This window comes from Jaculus jaculus, chromosome 17, assembly GCF_020740685.1.
Source record: "Jaculus jaculus isolate mJacJac1 chromosome 17, mJacJac1.mat.Y.cur, whole genome shotgun sequence".
Classification (NCBI taxonomy): domain Eukaryota; kingdom Metazoa; phylum Chordata; class Mammalia; order Rodentia; family Dipodidae; genus Jaculus; species Jaculus jaculus.
This window is the reverse complement of record NC_059118.1, coordinates 52,110,898-52,130,633: the sequence shown is the minus strand read 5'-3', so window position 1 is coordinate 52,130,633 and position 19,736 is coordinate 52,110,898. Positions and strand designations below refer to the sequence as shown.

General features: G+C 45.4%; 1 protein-coding gene across 6 annotated transcripts in view; it reads right to left on the bottom strand.

Moving 5' to 3' along the window:
• Kif13a (kinesin family member 13A) overlaps positions 1–19,736 on the bottom strand; it is a 213,424-nt gene that overhangs the window by 56,475 nt on the left and 137,213 nt on the right. For all 6 annotated transcript variants that reach the window (XM_045136321.1, XM_045136320.1, XM_045136323.1 and 3 more), the window contains exons 10-16: positions 9,050–9,161; positions 8,282–8,494; positions 7,319–7,429; positions 6,338–6,472; positions 5,652–5,782; positions 4,444–4,530; positions 4,178–4,344 (exon numbers count right to left, since the gene is read on the bottom strand). In XM_045136321.1, the coding sequence (XP_044992256.1) occupies positions 4,178–4,344; positions 4,444–4,530; positions 5,652–5,782; positions 6,338–6,472; positions 7,319–7,429; positions 8,282–8,494; positions 9,050–9,161 (956 nt within the window). The remainder of the gene's footprint in view (positions 1–4,177; positions 4,345–4,443; positions 4,531–5,651; positions 5,783–6,337; positions 6,473–7,318; positions 7,430–8,281; positions 8,495–9,049; positions 9,162–19,736) is intronic.

Genomic DNA, 19,736 nt, shown 5'->3' with positions numbered 1-19,736 from the left:
TATGGAACACAGCAAGTCAGCAAGACCCGCCTGAGGGGCACAGCCTTACACCTGGGTGTCCTGGGTCTTAACACATACATCCTGGTAGAGGTCACGGCTGACCTGGAATTCACTATGTAGTCTCAGGTTAGCCTTGAACTCATGGTGATCCTACCTATTGGGTATGGCTGGACTTTTATCTCCATCCTGACACCGTTATGGAAACACCTTCCCCACAGGCATCTCTAACATTTCCCTTCCTAGCAATCAGTGCAATACCTCTGCCACTACACAGTACCTGTCAACAGTCATCCTAGTCAACAAGGTAACCTGGCTCCAACATGGTCCAGGACAGGAGGAGCTGAGGACCTGGGCTCGTCACTCACAGTAGGAAGCCAGCCAGTGCCTTGTGTGTGCCAGGCAGGAACTCTACCTCGGAGCTACAACCTCAGCCCACTTTCCTCCCCTCAAGTAAACTGTTTTAAAACTAAAATTCAGCAAGTCTGTGCCTAAGATCAAAATACCAAATTAAGTCTTTCCACAAGAAAGGATGACATGGCTTTTAGGGCATAACAGTATCTCCTCTTCATTATTTTACTCTTTCCCTGGTAGGTTATCATGAAATGTAACCAGACTGACCTGTCACCCCAAGACTGGAAGACAGGATGGACAGAGGTAGTGGCGGGTGGGGACCTATCACCCCGAGAGTGGAAGACAGGACGGACAGAGGTAGTGGCGGGTGGGGACCTATCACCCCGAGAGTAGAAGACAGGACGGACAGAGGTAGTGGCGGGTGGGGACCTATCACCCCGAGACTGGGAGACAGGACGGACAGAGGTAGTGGCGGGTGGGGACCTATCACCCCGAGACTGGAAGACAGGACGGACAGAGGTAGTGGCGGGTGGGGACCTACCACCCCGAGAGTGGAAGACAGGACGGACAGAGGTAGTGGCGGGTGGGGACCTACCACCCCGAGAGTGGAAGACAGGACGGACGGTGGTGGTGGCGGGTGGGGACCTACCACCCCGAGAGTGGAAGACAGGATGGACAGAGGTAGTGGTGGGAGTGGCAGGAGGAAAGTATGGAGAAGCATTAGACGTAACTCTCACCAGGATGCCTGCAGCACTGATTTGAAAGGAAGTCAGTCTTCAAGGGGCTGTGGGGAGGGGAGCAAACCTAATCTTAGATGGAACCAAGTTTCTCTATGGCCTCTGCCAGCCCTTGGCTGTTCTTCAGAGCAAGCTACCACTAAAACTGGAAAAGTCCTGTGTTTAATTTCTATTTTGCATCAATGAGAAAAAGGTAGTGGTATTCATAGAAAGGAGATTTTCTGTTATTTTAAACTAAGCAAATTGGGCTTAATTCAGTATTTATTCAAATATAAAGCATTCTAGGCTACCTCTGAGATACTAGAGATGAGTAAGCATCTAGAAACACTATCGGCCTGACCACCATGCTCTCAGCAGGAAAAAGGTCCTTAGTGACACCAAGGATACTTCCTATGCTGGGTGGGTGGGGAGGCACAGGGGAAAGGACAGCTATCAGATTTTAGGGAAAGGAGTTGGGACACAGTAGGAGTCATTCCCCAATCAAGAACACAGAGCGCCACTGTCCAGCAGAAAGCCTCAGCACTGTCCCAGTCAGTTCAGCCAGACTGCCAAGCACACAGCACACGCGTCACTCGGCGGGCATGCTGAGCAGCAGCCGGGCCTGCTCACGCTAGAACACCACCAAGAACCTTTGTCCCAGCGCTGGTGCAGGAGCTTCGTCTGAAACCACATGAGGGGCAAGAGGATCTTCAAATAGGACCACCATGGGGACGACCACCAGGCAGACAGGCTTACAATTGGGAAGCCACCTAGCAGGAGAGGGAATCCTGAGAATGCCAAGGCCACTGGAAGTATGCACTGCATTGGAGCATGCGTGTGCCACAGGGGAAGTGCCACTCACCAGGGGAACGGGGAATGGGGAATGGGAGAATGAGGGGAGGCGCCGCTTTATGCAAACAAAGGCAGCATGGGAGAGCAAGGTCTGCTCTGGGGAGCAGCGGGGAAACTGCTTAATGCCATGAGCCTGCTCTTCCATGATGGACAGGTCTGCATAAGAGGAGTAGAAGATTAGCAAATGCTTACTAAATACTCAGTGCTTTCTCTGGCCTTTCATTCATTTGTGATATGAAGGGAGCAAGTGGAGAAAAATCAGAAACCTATGATCTGGGATGGGCAAGTGATCAACTCATGCTACCTGGGTGTATGCAGCCCTAGCAGACATAGACATCTCCAAGTCTATTACCTCACCTGGTGACATGGGTTTTTCCCAATGTGGGCTTTGAGCCCACATGCTCTTGCTACATCCTAACATATATGTTTGCTCATGGGAGGTTTGTGGCTTTAAGTGGTTTGCTAATGTGATTCTGCTGACTGGTCACTGGTCTGCAATGTCTCTGGACTCCTCAGGACACTGGGTAAGGAGACTGGACCTGATGGCCAGTTATGGTTTGGCCCTAATGGCAAATCCAGGAGGACCAAGGTTCAGCACAAAGAAAGAAGGGATCATAACTATTTCATAAGGGTTATTTTTTCATGATTCTATACTATATAAGTACAGTAGACTTGTTTATGAAAATATTTGTATTTATAGTTTAAAAAAAGAGCACAGGAGGCAAAATATCTATAGAAAGTGATGTGCAAAAAGGTTAAAATCTTAGATCTTTTGATATGGCAGAGATCTGATGGACACATTCCTAGTCAGTCTTAAATTCCTTTCTGACTGGCTTAATGACAAGAGCTCAACTGTGAAAAGAAAAGTTCTCTAAGTGCCCACTGGGGAGGAGTTGCCCACTGCAGGCTCTCAAGGATACTCAGGAACAGGAGGCTCTTCCCTGGCTTAATTGGGATCCTGAGGTGCTCCAGGAGCACACAACAAATGGACAAACTCGCTTCCTCGGCTGACCCCCCCCTGCACACAAGCCCCGCTTTCTCCCTGGAAGCTCTAGTCCCAGAAATGCTGACCGTGCCTGGGAACAAGCAAGCTTTCCTGTCTGGCTTCGAGGTCCCAGATGCCAAGAACTGAGAACTGGGCACGGGGAAGAGGAACATTAATAAAAGAGGAGCAAGGAAGGGAGCTGGAATGTTTGTATGTATGTATGTAAGGCGAGGAACTACGAGACATTGTATGTATGTGAACTGTTTGTACCCTGAATGTATGCAGGAGCGTGCATGCACAGAGGAAGAGAGGCAAGGTAAAGGAACAAGGACTTTTAGATACAAGTGAGAATTTTCATATAAACATTGAATCTGTCAGAAATAGCAACACGGAAAAAGTGCCTTAAGGAGAATCTCTTCTTCAGAGATCTGAGACAGGCTGGGGTATAGGTGAAGGAAAGGGTTTTGAAACATTTCATTTTCACTGCCATTTTTGTCAACAGTACCTGGGGTCATTTGTTATATAAACCTCTTGGAAGGTATAATTTTCAACTGTGTTTGTGGCAAAATGTTTTATTTTTTATCTTTCCACTGGATTCTATTACAAGTTCATATTTGGGGGGGGATTTCCATATACTAAAATGACAGGCTCAATAATGGGAAATCTAATTTTAAGTCTAAGTACTGCAGGACTGTGGAAATACCATCACAAACGGCTTGGGAACCAGAGTCAACACAGTGACCATCCTCTTTCTGGTTATGCCTGAGAGAGAGAAAACCATCCCAAGACCTTTTCATTGCCTCTCACCTATGGAAGGAGTTAGCAAGTCAACGCGTGAACGTTACAGAATGACACTTTTTAAGGGTTGGAATTCATTTACCTGTGTGTCTGTGTACGGGTGTGGACATGCCACAGTGCATGTGTGGAGGACAAAGGATACCCTGAGGCAGCTGTGTCCCCCAGCTCCACTTTCTTTGAGACAGGGTCTGTGGACACTGCAAACAAATGCCAGTCTAGCTGGCCCATGAGATTCAAGTTCCCTGGCTTTGCTTCCTGCAGCTGTAGGTGCACTGGGGTCACAAACACATGTGCCACTGTGCGTCCAGCCTTATGTAGGCGCTCTGGAAGACGGAACTCAGACTGGCAGGCTTTGCAAGCCTTTACCCGTTGAGCCATCTCCCCAGCCCCAGAACGACACTCTGTATGTTTATCCTTCATGGGCTGGGATAAGGCGAGGAATTACTGGACACTGGACTTGGAGTTAGGCTCTCACCATTACTGTTCAGTGTCTTCATGATCACTTCCATCTGTGCAAACTCATAGCTATAGTCTGGTTCTGAGGACGCCTCGCTGGCTGCGTCCACATCACGCTCTGCGGGACTTGTTTCTTTCTCAAGGTCTTTCAGCCAGTCTCGCCGTTTCCTCTTAGGTAAATTAATTCTGTGGAGTTTTTCATCATTAAATAAAATTAACTTGTCTTATACTTAAAAAGATACCAAAAATTAAAAAAGAAAATTGTAAGAGATGCAACAATGTTACCTAAAAAAGTGGTTATTTCCCCATAGGATTCTGTCACCATGCCATAGCTGGGTGGCACTACAGACCAGTGTGCCATTTACACAAGACCTGAAGGAACACAACGAAAGTTGTCACGTGCAGAGGAAACAGCATCCCCAGGAAACTAGAGGAACTTTTCCCTAGTACATATGTTCTAACAGTTGAAGGAGGAGGAGGAGATGTGTAACCATTATTGAAACATGCACTCTAAGCAATGCTGATCAGCGTGTGCCTACATCCTTCAGTGAGTGACAATCTGACTTGATGTGCATCTGAAGGAGATGGAAAACACTACAGATAGGATGTTTTTTCAAAACTTGCAAAAACAAAAATCACATGTACTCAAGAAATAATTCATTAGAAAATGTTTTGCTGGTAACTTAGGAACAAAATATGGGGGTGGGAGGTAGATAACTAAAGATACATTTGCTAATGGGATGCGGGGTGAAGAAAGATGAAGAAACAGTACGTTGCTTTTCTCCTTCATTCTCTGAGCCCTGGTCTGCCCAGGACTCGCATGGTCAGGGTTCTGGGGTCAGCAGCCTCCCTGCAAACACTCACATATGAAAATAAGTCACTCCATTACAGGAATGTTTCGACGCTGCTGACTTAGGTCTTACTGCTGGTAAAATACCTAGCATTCCTAAGTTAGAGTATACTGCCGTGGTTTAAGTGGGAAATGTCCCCACGGGCTCACATGCTGGAACACTCAGTCCTCAGCTGGTGGCACTGCTGTGGAAGGTGGTGGCATACTTGGGAGGAGGAGCTTCCCTGAAGGGTGAGTCACAGGGCGGCGGGGGGGGGGGGCGTCTCAGTAGGCTAGGAAAGAGCCAGCATGCTTCTGACCATATAGATATATAGACACAGACAGATATGACCTGTCTCTCTCAGCTTCCTAACGGCAGATCTGATGTTGCCAGCTGCCTCGTGCTCAGGCCCCCCACCTCCATGCCTTCACCACCACGAGGGGCTGTGCCCACCAAAACTGCGAGCCACAATAAATCTCTTTCCTCAAGTTGCTTCTTGTAGGGTATTTGGTCACAACAAGAAGAGCAACTTTCTTTAATCAGAAAGTAACTCCTCCTGGGGACCCAACATAGATTTAACTAAAGCAAACATGGAAAACGCCTGCCTTTTCCTTCTGAAAATAAGGCCCCTGGATGCGTGGGACCGCCATGGACTTCTCTTACCTTGCATTTTCTTTTGGAGTAAGAGTGACATCTCCATCACCTGCAATATCAATCTCACAGTGTTCAGGCTGAATCCCTATTCCAAAGAGCTGGATGTCCTGAGAGGTGTCTGCACCCACCCTGGTGTGAGCCTGGAAAGGAAACCACAGTCACACAGGGACTGTTTCCTTCCTGGAGTTTGGGGACTTTTTAGTAACTCAACAAAACCCGATCACAAGCAAGCCGAATGAGCCATCAGTGTGCAGGTCACTGTCTCGAAGAACGTGCTGGAGACGGTGAGAACCAAGAGCCAGACTCTTACCTCGACACACTGATATTACACTATACAAGCTCAACAGTGATAAGGGGGGCTGTGGAGATGGGTCAGTGGGCAAAAGTGAGGCCCTCAGCTTAGATTTCTAAAACCAACATAAGAGAACCAGGTGGGGCAACACATGGCTGGAGACAGAAAGACAGGATCCCTAGGGCAAGCTGGCCCAGAAGGTGTTCTCCACGTTCAGTGAGAGACCCTGTCTCAAGAAATAGAAGTGAAAAATGACTGAGGAAGACACAGTCAATCTCTAGATGCAAAACAAAACTAAACAAAACAAACACCCAAAGTTGTGAAGCCAGGCATATGGGATGTACTGGGAGTGGTCCAAGGATGATTTGGGATCATGGCTGTTTGCTTCCCTCTATGGTCTTACCTTCAAATAGTAAACCAGAAGCTCGTTGAGAGCGGGGTCTGCATTCAGGTTGACTAAGTAGCACTTGTCATCCCCCACCTTGATTCCAGAAGTCTCCAGGGAGATCCCCATGCTCTCCAGCTGCCGCTGTCTCTCCTGGGCACAGAAACAGAGACAAAGCAAGAACTCTATTTGTTGCTCTATTCACAAGATGTATCCATGGAAAGAGTAAGTCATTGTTTCTGGGGACAATGCCAAAGAAATGACACATTCTACTCAGCTCATTTACTAAGAACCTGCCGTGCGTGACATCCCACGGGAGTGTTGCGGGCACCACGGAGAGACCAGCCATTCTCAGCCCACCAAGAGCCGAAGGTCTCGGAGAGGGGATAGGACACACAACTAGGATCCAGAAGAGGCCGATGGTGCCATGGAGGTTACAAAGTGCTGCACGGCTTCAAAACGGGGGGGGGGGGGCGTGGGGAGGAAAGAAAGCAGCACAGAAGATGAACGTGGCAGCGCGCCTTTAACCCCAGCACGGGAGGCAAAGGGAGGAGGACTGCTGTGGGTTCGAGGCCAGCTGAGACTAGAGTGAATTTCAGGTCAGTCTAGGCTAGAGCGAGACCGACCTCAAAACAAACAAACAAACAAACAAACAAACAAACAGACAACCCCAAAATGAAATAAAACAACCAACCACCACCAAAAAGAAGCACAGGCTGTAGGGGAAAGAATATGCTTGAGATAGTTACTAAAGTAGAAGAATTTCAACAGGAGAAAGCAAGATAAAGACCTAATAGTGGTGGCCACAGGTAAGGACAGCCAGACTTGGCACTGTTGCGGAATTCAGGGTCTTAAACTACAAATACACTATCACAGTCTAAAAATGGCCTTTTCAGGGAGAGACATGAAAGAGCTTGGCAGGAATGGCAGGTAGCCATACAGAAAAGACAACAGGTGGAAGAAAAACTCCAGCATTTTAAGCCTAACTTATCAAGCTACCTGTGCAATCTCTTCTGTTTTCCTCAGCTTCTCTTCCCATGTCACTGTTAGTTCTTTTATCAGCTTTTCAGACTCTTCAAGCTTCTCCTTCAGCTCAGGGGCCTTCATGGCCTTTAAAATAAAACCAGAGACAGGTGACATTCACATTTTTTCAGTATTATATGTAAGACATATATTTTTCCATGCTGGGCATGAGCTCTACCACTGAGCTATGGCTCCAGAGTCCTTATAGTCCTCCATAAGCAAGTATCAATGGTCTCTTGGAAGCACAATTGTCAGAGAGGACCCTACACCTTATTAATGGAAGGAAATATAAGAAAACACAGTTGTTTCTGTTCCAAACAGAAAAGAGATACAGCAGTGCCTTGGATAAAAATGAGAGCAATTCCAACACCCATTTCATCCATCATGCTCAAATTTCACCCTGGAAGACCTAAAAATGCTAAGGTTCATCTCTGAAATATCAAAATAGGGAAAAAAATTACTTAAGATTTATTTTTTAATTAAGACAGAGATCAATACATGTTAGCAATAAATCTCACTAGCTATATATACACCTATTAGGGACCTGCCCATCATCACCTGGTCACCAGGACTTAATAAGGAGATGATGCCTGACTACTATGGTAACAAGGCCCTGTGAAAGCAAAGCCTATGTAAACCAGGACAACATATCTGGACCTTAGCATTTCACGTGTGAAGTTCAAGGCCCAGCTGATGTACTGAAGCAAACAATCATATTGAGGTAGAGTGATCTCATTTCTTTGCTTGTGTGCACGTTGCTAGGGCAGAAGTCTTGCTCGTGTTGCTCTTCATGATGGTAATTAACACAGAGCAGATGCTTTTGAACACAAAATGCTACATCACACAGTGGTGGCCTAGGACTTGCCAGCAGTCATGCCCTTACTCATCAGATGCACAAGTCAAGGGCCTTCAAACCCAGACGCATCCATATGACCTTACCTCAGCCTGGGAGAGCTGCTCTCTCAGTTTCTCCACTTCCTCCCGCAGTTCTCGGATGACTTTGGCGTTGGGGTCTTCGTTCACCACAGCATGGTTGACAATCCTCTTGGCTCGATCTGCATAACGTAACGTGGACAGTGTTTCCTCGTAGTTGTCTGCTGCTGGGCTAATGGTGGCTATCATGGAGGTCTGGCTGTTGCCCCCTAAGTTGTCCTGGAAAACATTTTATTTTTTTTAATTTTTTTTTTTATTTGAGAGCGACAGACACAGAGAGAAAGACAGAGGGAGAGAGAGAGAATGGGCACGCGAGGGCCTTTGGCCACTGCAAACGAACTCCAGACACGTGCGCCCCCTTGTGCATCTGGCTAACGTGGGACCTGGGGAACCGAGCCTCAAACCGGGGTCCTTAGGCTTCACAGGCAAGCGTTTAACCGCTAGGCCATCTCTCCAGCCCCTGGAAAACATTTTAAACAGCACCTTAGGGAAGCCCATGTCATATATGACATGTGATAATACTAGGAAATACACACACATGACAATGTTCTGGACAAAAAGGCTAGGTAGAAATGTGTTTGCATTTTGCATGTGATTGGATGACAAGATGAAATACGGCCTATCTTTGCAGCAGTCAATAGTGCTTGCCAAATGCTGGGTGATGGAATGAGAATAGAAAAGTCTTCGTGGCGTAGCAGAAGCAATCTGGACAGGAGCATCACTGGCATAGTTCGGTGTGGGGTCAGCACGCTTTTAACCGCAGCATGGGATTACCTTCAGGAGCCAGGTGAGGACCGAATCCCGGTAAGGCACAAACTTGTTCTTGCCCTTGCCAGCTGCTTGGTCAGCCAGAGATGATATGACCAAGCCCAGGGTGGTAAGTGACCTGCCAAAAGAAATGAAAAATTATTTTGTTTTCATAAGTAAACCTTCTCGCTAACAAGTATAGAATGTGAAGAAAAATATGATCCTAAAGTTGATACAATCAGCTAATTCTCCATTAATTTGCTAGGAAACTGAGCAAAAAGAAAAACAAAAAGTAGCACTATGAATGTTAAAGAATGAATTTAGAATCCCTATAAGAAAATGCTGTGATCAATTTTAGGACCCGTGAAATATGTATGTTAAAACCTGGAAACATACAAATGCAAGATAACACTAGAAAATTCTAACTCACTTCAAAAATTAAAGTCTACCCCATTTTATCTTCGGGGAAAATTCAGACCATTCAAGTTTGGTCCTCTAATTTTGTACCTCAAAGAATTTTTTCCATTACAAGGTATAACTTATTCAGCTGTCTAAAGCTGGCAAAATTTTCTAATGTGTGGAGTTAACATGGCTTTACAAAAACTCTTCCCACATGGACAGCGTGGGGCTACTCTTTTAAACTCTGCTAATCAAAGTAGCGTGGATGTCACCTGAGAGCTGGGCAGAACATCTCATAGGCTCCCGACCTACTGAATCACACCAGTTAAAGGTCGCTGCAAATGATACATACACAAACTATACTTTTGAGACATTCATGCTCAACGAAAGCAAGGACGCTTAGATTTGCTGCCTAGGTTCATCATTCTCAAAGTCTGGGCCTAGACCAACAGCATCACCATCATTTGGAACTTATTAAAAATGCAAACTCTTAGACCTTGCCCAAGACCTGCTAAAGGACAGATGCACAGCAAGGCTCAGCAGTCGTAGTTGGACAAGCTCTCCAGATGACTTTGATGGAGGCTACACTGGCCTACTATAACCTAGGAGGCCACTGAACTGATTTTATTCACTCTCTCTGTACCTTGTCAAAAGAGTACTGTAAAAATATCAGATTTGTGGTAGGATGGTTAATTTCCTTGTCAATTTGACTGGATTTGGAATCACTTAAAAGACATGCCCCTGGGTATATATAGCAGTTACATTTTCATTGTTGGGACAAAACAATCAACCAGAAGCAGCTTCTGGGAAAGAAGGGTTTATTTTAGGCTTATAGTATTGAGAAACTTCACATGACAGGGAAAGCAACTGGCTCACATCATACATCCACAGCAGAGAGAACAGTAAATATGAATATACACACTCTCTCTCACTTTTTCAAGTAAATAAAAATATCTTTAAATATTAATAAATAAACCAGCTAGCCAAAGAATAGACAACTTTGTATCTGATGGTAACAACAGAGTCTCATCAAATATGTTAAAAGAAAAGAAACTGTGTTTTTCACACAATACATCTTCCCAAAGTGAATCATTGAGAAACATTGAACTATAAGGCAAATTCAAGAGAAGAATATGAACCAGCAGACTGGCTGTTAGAATTGCAATAACTGCCATTACCTCAAAGTGACCCAAATACATATATCACACTTGGCAGTCAAGCTTAGCCAAGAGAAACAAAAGCTAAGCCTATGTTCACACAAACACTTGTACATGAATTATCAAAGCAGCATTATTCACAAGAGTTAATGTCCATCAAGTGCTGAAACAGATGTGATATGTAATACAATGGAATATTATTTTGTCATCAAAAAAGAGTACGTCTTGGCCGAGGATGCAGCTTGGTGGTAGAGGCTTTCCTGGCATGTGTCGGGCCCTGAGCTCCATCCCAAGCCTCACAAAGCAAAGCCATAGGATAAAGTCCAGAAGGAAAAGAGAAGGAAGGACACAGGTAAACCCTCAATCATTGTGCTAAGGGAAAGAAATTGTGATGGTTAATTGTAACTGTCAACGTGACAGGATTAAGAAATGTACCTATGTGTCTGTGAAGGCGTAAGCACAGATAATTAGATCATAAGGGCTCAGACCTAATGAGCGGCTTAATCCACGGATGGATTCAGAATAGAACAGCTTTACTGAGAAGTGGTAAAGGCGAGAGGTGGGGCCTAGCTGGAGGAAGTAGGTGACGGAGGTGGGTTCCTGGTTCTTGCATACCCTGGCTTTTTCCTACATGCCTATTTTCTCTCTCTGCCTGTTGTCTGGCAAGAAGTGAATTAGAGCCTTTACAACCTGCTCCCACTGTCATGATGTTCAACATGAGCACACGGAACCCTGGGAGTTCTTCCCTCCTGTAAGTTATCTGCATCAGGGCTTTGGTCCCAGTAATATGAACAGCAGCCAACCCAGAAGCCAACCACAAAAGGCTACACCTTGTGTCGAACACCTGTCTTGCAAGAGCTCACATGGCCTCATATGGAAATATAGTCCTTGCAATGAGCTGAGATGGTGCTAGAAAACCTCATCCAACGAGTTCTTTCCTAGCCAAGCAGTGTGCAGACAGGATGGAGGCCAAGGATGGAGTAATGCTTCCCTACATCAGTACAGCATTGGCAGAGGACAACAGTGCAACACTTCCACACTTTAATGATCTTAATTGGCTTTATTCTTGGTTCTAGAACCAGGCAACAGTTTATTCTCTGAAAGAGAAGAAGGGTTCCAATAAGCCATGAGTACAAGAGGTTGGTTTATAAACAGAACAGCGCCGAAGAAAGCAGTAATAGCAAGTAATCAATCAGTTCAGGCAGGGACAAGGGACCAGACTAGGCAAATGACTGTGCGACACCAAGGTATGCTCCAGGTTGCTTTATTGTGTGTGGGTTAATCTAGAGGGAACTTCAGGATCCGGTGTGGCCTGTTTGGAAAATTACCTCTTACAATTTTTTTGGGGGGGGGGATGGTTTTGAATTAGGGTCTCATTCTAGCCCAGGCTGACCTGGAATTCACTATGTAGTCTCAGGGAGGCCTTGAACTCACGGCGATCCTCCGACCTCTGCCTCCAGAGTGCAGGGATCAAAGGCGTGCGCCACCACGCCTGGCTTACAATTCTTTTGATTCCTCAAAAGTTCAAATAAGCACCTTAGTTTAGTGCAGTGACTTGAACTTTAGCATAACTGAATCCATCTTGAGTTCTGGCTTGATCAGTTGGAACCTAGTACAGGGCATAGTCAGAAACAACGACCTCCTGTAATCTTTAATGGCATGTGTGCATTAGCAGAAAACACAGGTAGTTACATAGCTACATTTGCCATGTGCACACTCAACATCCATGGGCAGCTTCCATGTGTGAAACTGGTATCCATGAAGACTGGTTCCTACACCCTCATGGACACTAAAATCAACAGATACTTGACTTCCTTACATACAATGTTTTGGTATTTAAATATAACCTACACAAACTTTCTACGTTCTTTAAATGGCCTCTATATCACTTGTAATACCTAATAAAACTTAAGGATACTTAAATTGTATTATTTAGGAAATAATGAGGAATAAATTACATGTTTAGTACAGATGCAATTCTTCCCCAATGTTCTTGCTCCACAGTTGGTTGAATCTGTGGGTGTGGCTAGGGGCCAGGAGTACGGAGACCCCACACTTTGCTCTGAAATTATCTGGGTTGAAACGCGTGTTGCCAGTAGACATCTCTCTTCTTTACTAACAGTACCGTTCAAAAGAAGAACTTTAAGTCTACTACAATGGCCTTGGAATAAAATAAGTGACTATAGTGGGACACCCAGAACAGCAAGAGGTAACGAGGCCACCCATGCCTTCCCCTTGCCAGGTTTCACTCACAGCAGCGACCCAGGAACTGTCCAGATTTCCCAAACCTGAGTTCAAAGTCTGGGAGCTGCACAGCAGGCTCTCATATTTTAATGGGAACTGTTTGCTCAAGGAACTAAAAAAGTGACAAAACCAGGTAGTCTCAGGGAAGCCTCTACACAGCGGTGGTAGCCTGACAGCCTCAGAGAAGCCTTATATAGGGCTGTGGTAGCCTGACAGCCTCAGGGAAGCCTCAACTTATGGTGGTAGTTGCTGTCATTTTTAGAGGCTGGAAAGTTATTCCATAAATCTAATTCTGCCAAAGCCAGGATCCTCCCCTTAGCCGCTGTTAGGAAAGTCCTAATCTCAAATCTCATACCAGGAGTTCTTGAGCAGGGTGGAGAGTCGGAGGGCCTGGCGGAAAGGAAGGAAGACGCTTGCTTAGGGGATGTCTCTTATAAACAGACAATTCTGTGTTTTTTAAATTTATTGTTTGGTGAGGCTGGGGATGAACCCAGGCTCTGCACTCAAGCAAATGTCCCACCTGAGCTACACCCACAGCTGCCTTGCTGACCCTGGTATTTACAGGTAGAAGAAAAAATTAAAATATACCTTCCTATAATAATGGAGAATTGAGAAGAACAGAGACAGCAAATGAAACTTGGGAGGTTCAAAAACAAAATGGAGGCTGACTTAGTAAATATAACCCATGAGTACAAATAATGAGTCACATTGCAATGTTTTTCTTTTATTCCTTTCTGAACCTTGAAACTAACCACCAGACTTCTTCCCTCCCTTGTGAGTAAATATTTTTTGAAATGTGTATGTGTGTGTGTGGGGGGGGGGCTGTGCTAGGACCCCTTGCCACTGCAAACAAACACTAAACACTTGTGCCACTTTTTTGCATCCAGTTTACATGGGTTGGTTTGGGAACTGAAGCCAGGCTGGCAGGCTTTGCAATCAAGTGCCTTTAACTGCCAAGCCAACCACTCAGCCCTGCAAGTAGGTATTATGTGATGATTATCTTCACTGCTTAGGATGCATTTCAATAGTGTTACCTTAGCTGCTCTTCCAGTGATCTGTTTCCCAGACTGTATATAATGCAATGCTTATTAAACTCTATTAAATAGAGTTTCTGTATGTGTATTTCTCTGTCTCCCTCTGTTCAGACAATTATGCTGAGGACAGAGCAACAATATAATCCTCTATGCAACGAGAATGCCTGGACAGTAAAACTCACTAAATACGCAGTGAGCTAATCTCCATGCACTTGAGAACAGAACGTGAATGTCTGTATTGAAAGAACTCATTCACTGATGGTCTGGGGGTATGGTGTTCTACTGACTGAGGTAAAAATTCCATTTACAACTCCTGTGCACCTTGTAGTCGGTATGAACCACAGTTCTGGCCAACGATATGTAGGAAGATATCATCAGGTGAGGCTCCCAAGAAAGCTACTGGTCTCATGATTTTCCCACCTATATTTATTGTGTGTGTGCGGGGGTGGGGTGGGGAATATGCACGTCATGGAATGCAGGTGCAGGTGAGGACCATCTCAGAGCTCTCCCCTCCTTCCCTTCCACCACCTTCTGAGACAGGGGCACCCCTGCTGCTGCTGCTTGTGAGCTTCTAGATTCTCCTGGCTCTGCCTCCCACTGCTTGCTATAGGTAAATTTCAGCACCACTTTGTATCTGGCTTTTTAAAAAAGAAATTTAAATAATTATTTATTGATTTATTTGAGAGTATCAGAGAGAAAGATGGAGGGAGGGAGGGGGAGAGAGAGAGAATGGACCTTTAGCCACTGCAAATGAACTCTAGATATGTGGGCCACCTGTATATCTAACTTTATGTGGTATTAGAGAATTGAATCCAGGTCCTTAGGCTTTGCAGGCAAGTTTTTTTTAATTGCTTAACCCTAAACCTAAAAAATATTTTAAAAAATATTTATTTGTGAGGAGAGAGAGACAGTGAGGGAAGGGGAGGGGAAAAGAGAGAAAGAATGAGGGCACCTGGGCCTACCACAAAAGAACTCGACGTACATGTGCCACTTTGTGCATCTCATTGTATATGGGCAACAGGGAATTGAACCCAGGCCATCAGGCTTTGCAAGCAAGCACCTTAACTGCTGAGCAATCTCTCTAGCCTTGCATCTGGCTTTTACGTGAGTGTTGAAGATTGAACTCAGGTTATTGGCAGGCTTACAATAAAGAGCTTTTAACCACCAAGCCATGTTCTCCTGATCCCAGTTCTCTTGATTTTAACCAGTACATCCTTAGGAGATGGAAGCCTATGGCTCTTGGGACTCCCTTTGTTTGGGTGACAGATGTGATATGATGCCTAGAATGTCAGGGATGTCTTGAGACCACAGGGACAAAGCCACTCAAGTGAGCAGAGCTAACCTGTGTGCACTTCTGCCATGCTGCGCCAGCCTCTTGACTTCTGGGTGAGAAAAGCACCTCTTTACTGCACTGTCACTATAGCGGGCAATGCGAAGTAATCCCTAGCTTTTAATGGACGAGTTGGAAGATGATGAAATAAGTGGATCTGAGTTTAGTACTCTACCTAGCAATCCCCATTCTTTTTCTTTATTCTGGTTTTGTTTTTTTGAGGTAGGTTCTCACTCTAGCCCAGGTTGACCTGGAATTCATCATGTAGACTCAGGGTGGCCTCAAACTCATGGTGATCCTCCTACTTCTGCCTCCCAACTGCTAGTATTAAAGGCATGAGCCACCACGCCTGGATTTTATTTTTATTATTTATTTTTTGAGGCAAGCCCAACAAACCGACCTTTTTTTAAAAAAAAAAAATGAGAGAGCATGACAGCAAGAATAAGAGCGAGCGAGCAAGAGAGAGAACTGGCACACCAGGGCCTGCAATCACTGTAATTGGACTCTAGATGTGTGGGCTACCTTGTGCACATGTGCGACCTTGTGCATGCATCACCTTATGTGTCTGGCTTATGTGGGATCTGGGGAGTTGAACATGGGTCCTTAAGCTTTGCAGGCAAATGCCTTAACCATTAAGTCATCTCTCCAGCTCTATTTTTACGTTTTTTAATTTTATTTTTTATTTGAAACAGAGAGGGAGGGAGGGAGAGATAAAGAGAAACAGAGAAAGAGTACGGGCTCACGAGGGCCTTAGCCCCTGCATACAAACTCCAGACACATGCACCACTGTGGTGGTTTGATTCAGGTGTCCCCTATAAACTTAAGTGTTCTGATTGCTAGGTTGCCAGCTGATGGAGATTTGGGAATTAACACCTCCTGGAAAGAGTGTACTGTTGGGGGCGGGCTTATGGGTGCTATAGCCAGTGTCCCCTTGCCAGTGTGTGGCACACTCTCTTGTTCCTGTTGTCCACTTTATGTTGGTCAGGGGGTGATGTCCAACCTCTGTTCATGTCATTGTTTTCCCTGCCGTTGTGGAGCTTCCCCCTCAAGCCTGTAAACCAAAATAAATCTCTCTTTTTCCACAAGCTGCTCTTGGTTGGGTGGTTTCTACCAGCAATGCGAACCGGACTGCAACAATAAAGTGGTACCGAGGAGTGGGATTGCTGCTAGACACCTGACTGTGTGGCTTTGGCCTTTTGGAGCTGATTTTCAAGAGGAATGTGGAAGGAGTTGAAACCTTGGCCTAAGAGATGCCTTGCAGTGCTGTAAGTACAGCTTGATGGACTATTCTGGTCAGAGTTGAAAGATCTGAATGTAGTAAGAACTATGGACTGTGAGATTTGGTTTATGAGGGTGAGAGAGAGCTTTGCTTGGACTGGGCTATAGGCAAGTTGTGTGAAAAGCTTGCTATTACACCTGTGTCCTGAGAAGTTGTGCAGGGTTGATTTGCGTAGAAATGAACTGGTGTGAGCAGAGGATATGGCACAGAAAGAAAAATCTTTGGGTGAACTGTTGCCTGTTCAGCTGCAACTGAGAGATTACAGCCTTTGAGACTGGGCTAGCTGACTTGTGCTGGGGCAACAGGAAGAATGTAGACTCTTTTGAAAGAGCCTGAGTGCTCAAGGAGTGTCCTGTTCTTCAAAGTCTGCTTTATTCCCCTCTGGAATAAGAAATTGGCACTCTACACAATATGGAGTATAAGAAATGCTGGAAAGTGGGTCATTGAATTTGCAACACAGTCTTGTGTTTTGGAAATGGCCATGGGCAGTGTGAAGCAGGTTTGCTGGATGCCTGCATGGAGACCCCATGGGGCCATGAGGATGAACCCTGGATTGCAGTGGAGACCCAGTGAAGATGCTGGTACCATGAGATGGCTGCTGAAGAAAGCTGCCGGCCCCGATGAAGTTTCCTAGGACTGTGAGTAGCCTAGCTGGAGGAGTGGAATTGGAATTCCAGAGACTTGTTGCTGGTTAGAATTAGAGGACTTGGAGATTTGTCACTGGCTAGAGTTGTGGGACTTGGAGCTAGAGTTTGGTGTTTGCCCTGTTTAAATCATGTATTGCTTGAATATTTCTTTGCTATGCTCAATGCCATCTTTTGCAGTCTGAATGTTTATTCTGTGCCATTATGGGTTTTGGGGGGACTTTTTTGGTATTATGGCTCAGTTAAAAGACCTTGGGCTATGGGGATGTTTGAACATCATTGGGATATATAAAAACTATGGGGGCTTTTAAAGCTATATTGAATGCATTGCATTTTACATCATGGATGGATATCAGTTTATGGGGGCCAGGGGCAGAATGTGGTGGTTTGATTCAGGTGTCTCCCATAAACTTAGGTGTTCTGAATGCTAGGTTCCCAGCTGATGGAGATTTGGGAATTAACGCCTCTTGGAGGCAGTGTATTGTTGGGGCCAGGCTTATGAGTGTTATAGCCAGTTTCCCCATGCCAGTGTTTGGCACACTCTTCTGTTCCTGTTGTTCACCTTATGTTGGCCTGGGGGTGATGTCCACCCTCTGCTCATGCCATCATTTTCCTTGCCATCGTGGAGCTTCCCCTCGAGCCTGTGAGCCAAAATAAACCTCTTTTTCCCAAGAGCTGCTCTTAGTTGGGTGATTTCTACCATCAATGTGAATTGGACTGCAACAACCACCTTGAGCACCTGGTTTATGTGGAACCTGGAGAACCAAACCTGGGTCCTTAGGCTTCACAGGCAAGTGCTTTAACTGCTAAGATATCTCTTCAGCCCCCTATTTTTATTTTTGAGATAGGGTTTCATATAGCTAAGGATGACTCTGGATTTCTAATTCTCTTGCTTCCACCTCTTGAATCTTGATACTGCATATGCGCAACGCCATACCTAGTTTATGAGGTGCTGGAACTTGAGCTCAGGACTTCATGCACTCTAGAAAAGCACTTTACCAACTGAGCTACATCCCCAGTCCTAATGTCCCACTCTTAATAGTAAAAAAGAAATGCAAAACAGGGGAATTACATACTGTGGGGAGAAGGCAGCACCATTGTGACTATATTGACAGCACAAGCCCCATCTCCCAAGGGCTAACGCCACATATGAAGGTCCATACTCACCCAGTGTGTGTCCTTACCATTCAGCAGCTGCCAGGAACAATAAGAGACTGTACTGACAATTTCAAAGGTGGCGTCTGACATCTGCTCTGGGGACTGTGATGTCATACCTAAAATTCTGCCATTTAAGTCAGTCTGGGGAATGATGAGCTAATGTTACACAGTGTTCATTCTGAGGACCTCTCAACACTTTAGCCCTACAGATTTCCAAAGAAAGCTTGTCTAGAAAGCCCTTCTTTTTTTTTTTTTTGTTAATTTTTTTTGTTCATTATTTATTTATTTGAGAGCTACAGACATAGAGAGAAAGACACATAGAGGGAGAGAGAAAGAATGGGCGCGCCAGGGCTTCCAGCCACTGCAAACAAACTCCAGACGCATGCGACCCCTTGTGCATCTGGCTAACGTGGGACCTGGGGAACCGAGCCTCGAACCGGGGTCCTTAGGCTTCACAGGCAAGTGCTTAACCGCTAAGCCATCTCTCCAGCCCTAGAAAGCCCTTCTTAAAAACATTCATGTTGACATTTTTTCCAGAGCCATTTGAAGATTGCTTCATAGAAATCTTTGGGAAACGCTGGGGTAACCCTCTCAAATTCTCCAAGGTGATTTGTGCGGTCCTTTCTGAATCTCTCATGTTAAATCCAAGATGCCTACCCAGGGTTCTTTCCCCTCCATGTGGTTGGACCCTGCCTTGCACTAGCTGAGTGATGGGCAGAGGCAGATGATTTTCATCCTGTTGTGACACTAACCCCTGTTTGGTCATTCAGGTAATAGAACGAGGAAACAGACATGAGCCAGGAAAAGCATTCAGGAGGAAAAAAGGAAGACTGTGTCATGCAAACAGAACCACAGAGCTTATAGGTTATTCCAACAAATACTACACAATCTTAGAAGATACACACACACACACACATATATACACACATGTATATATACACATATGTACATATATATCTATGCATATGCATAGAATAAGTAGACCCTGTTTGTGGAAATGCTAATATAGACTTCAGTATTAAACTTTTATTTTAGCAGCGCTGGGAACTGAGCATAAGGCCTCATGAAAAGTGTTCTACAATGAGCTATATTTGCCCAGACACCTTTTTATTATTTGTTTTGAGCCGAGACTCACTAAATTGCCCAGGCTGGCCTTGAAGCGACTCTGTAGCCCAGACAGGCGCTCAGCTTGCAACCCTCCTGCCTCAGCCTCCCCGGCAGCTGTGTTACAGCCTCTGGTCTCAGCCTCCGGAGTAGCCGTGTCATAGGCCTGGTTCATTCACACTTTATTATGAACCACAGCACTTGAAATGGGAATAAATGTGGGAAGGATGCTCGTTCGTCACTGCTTGCTGTTAGTGAGTGGCCATCATGGAGAGTGAAAGGACAGTGCTGTCAGCGTTGGGAGGACTCCATGAGCTGCACGAGAGAAGTTAAGGCCATCACTGGCTTCTCCATTCCCATGTTCA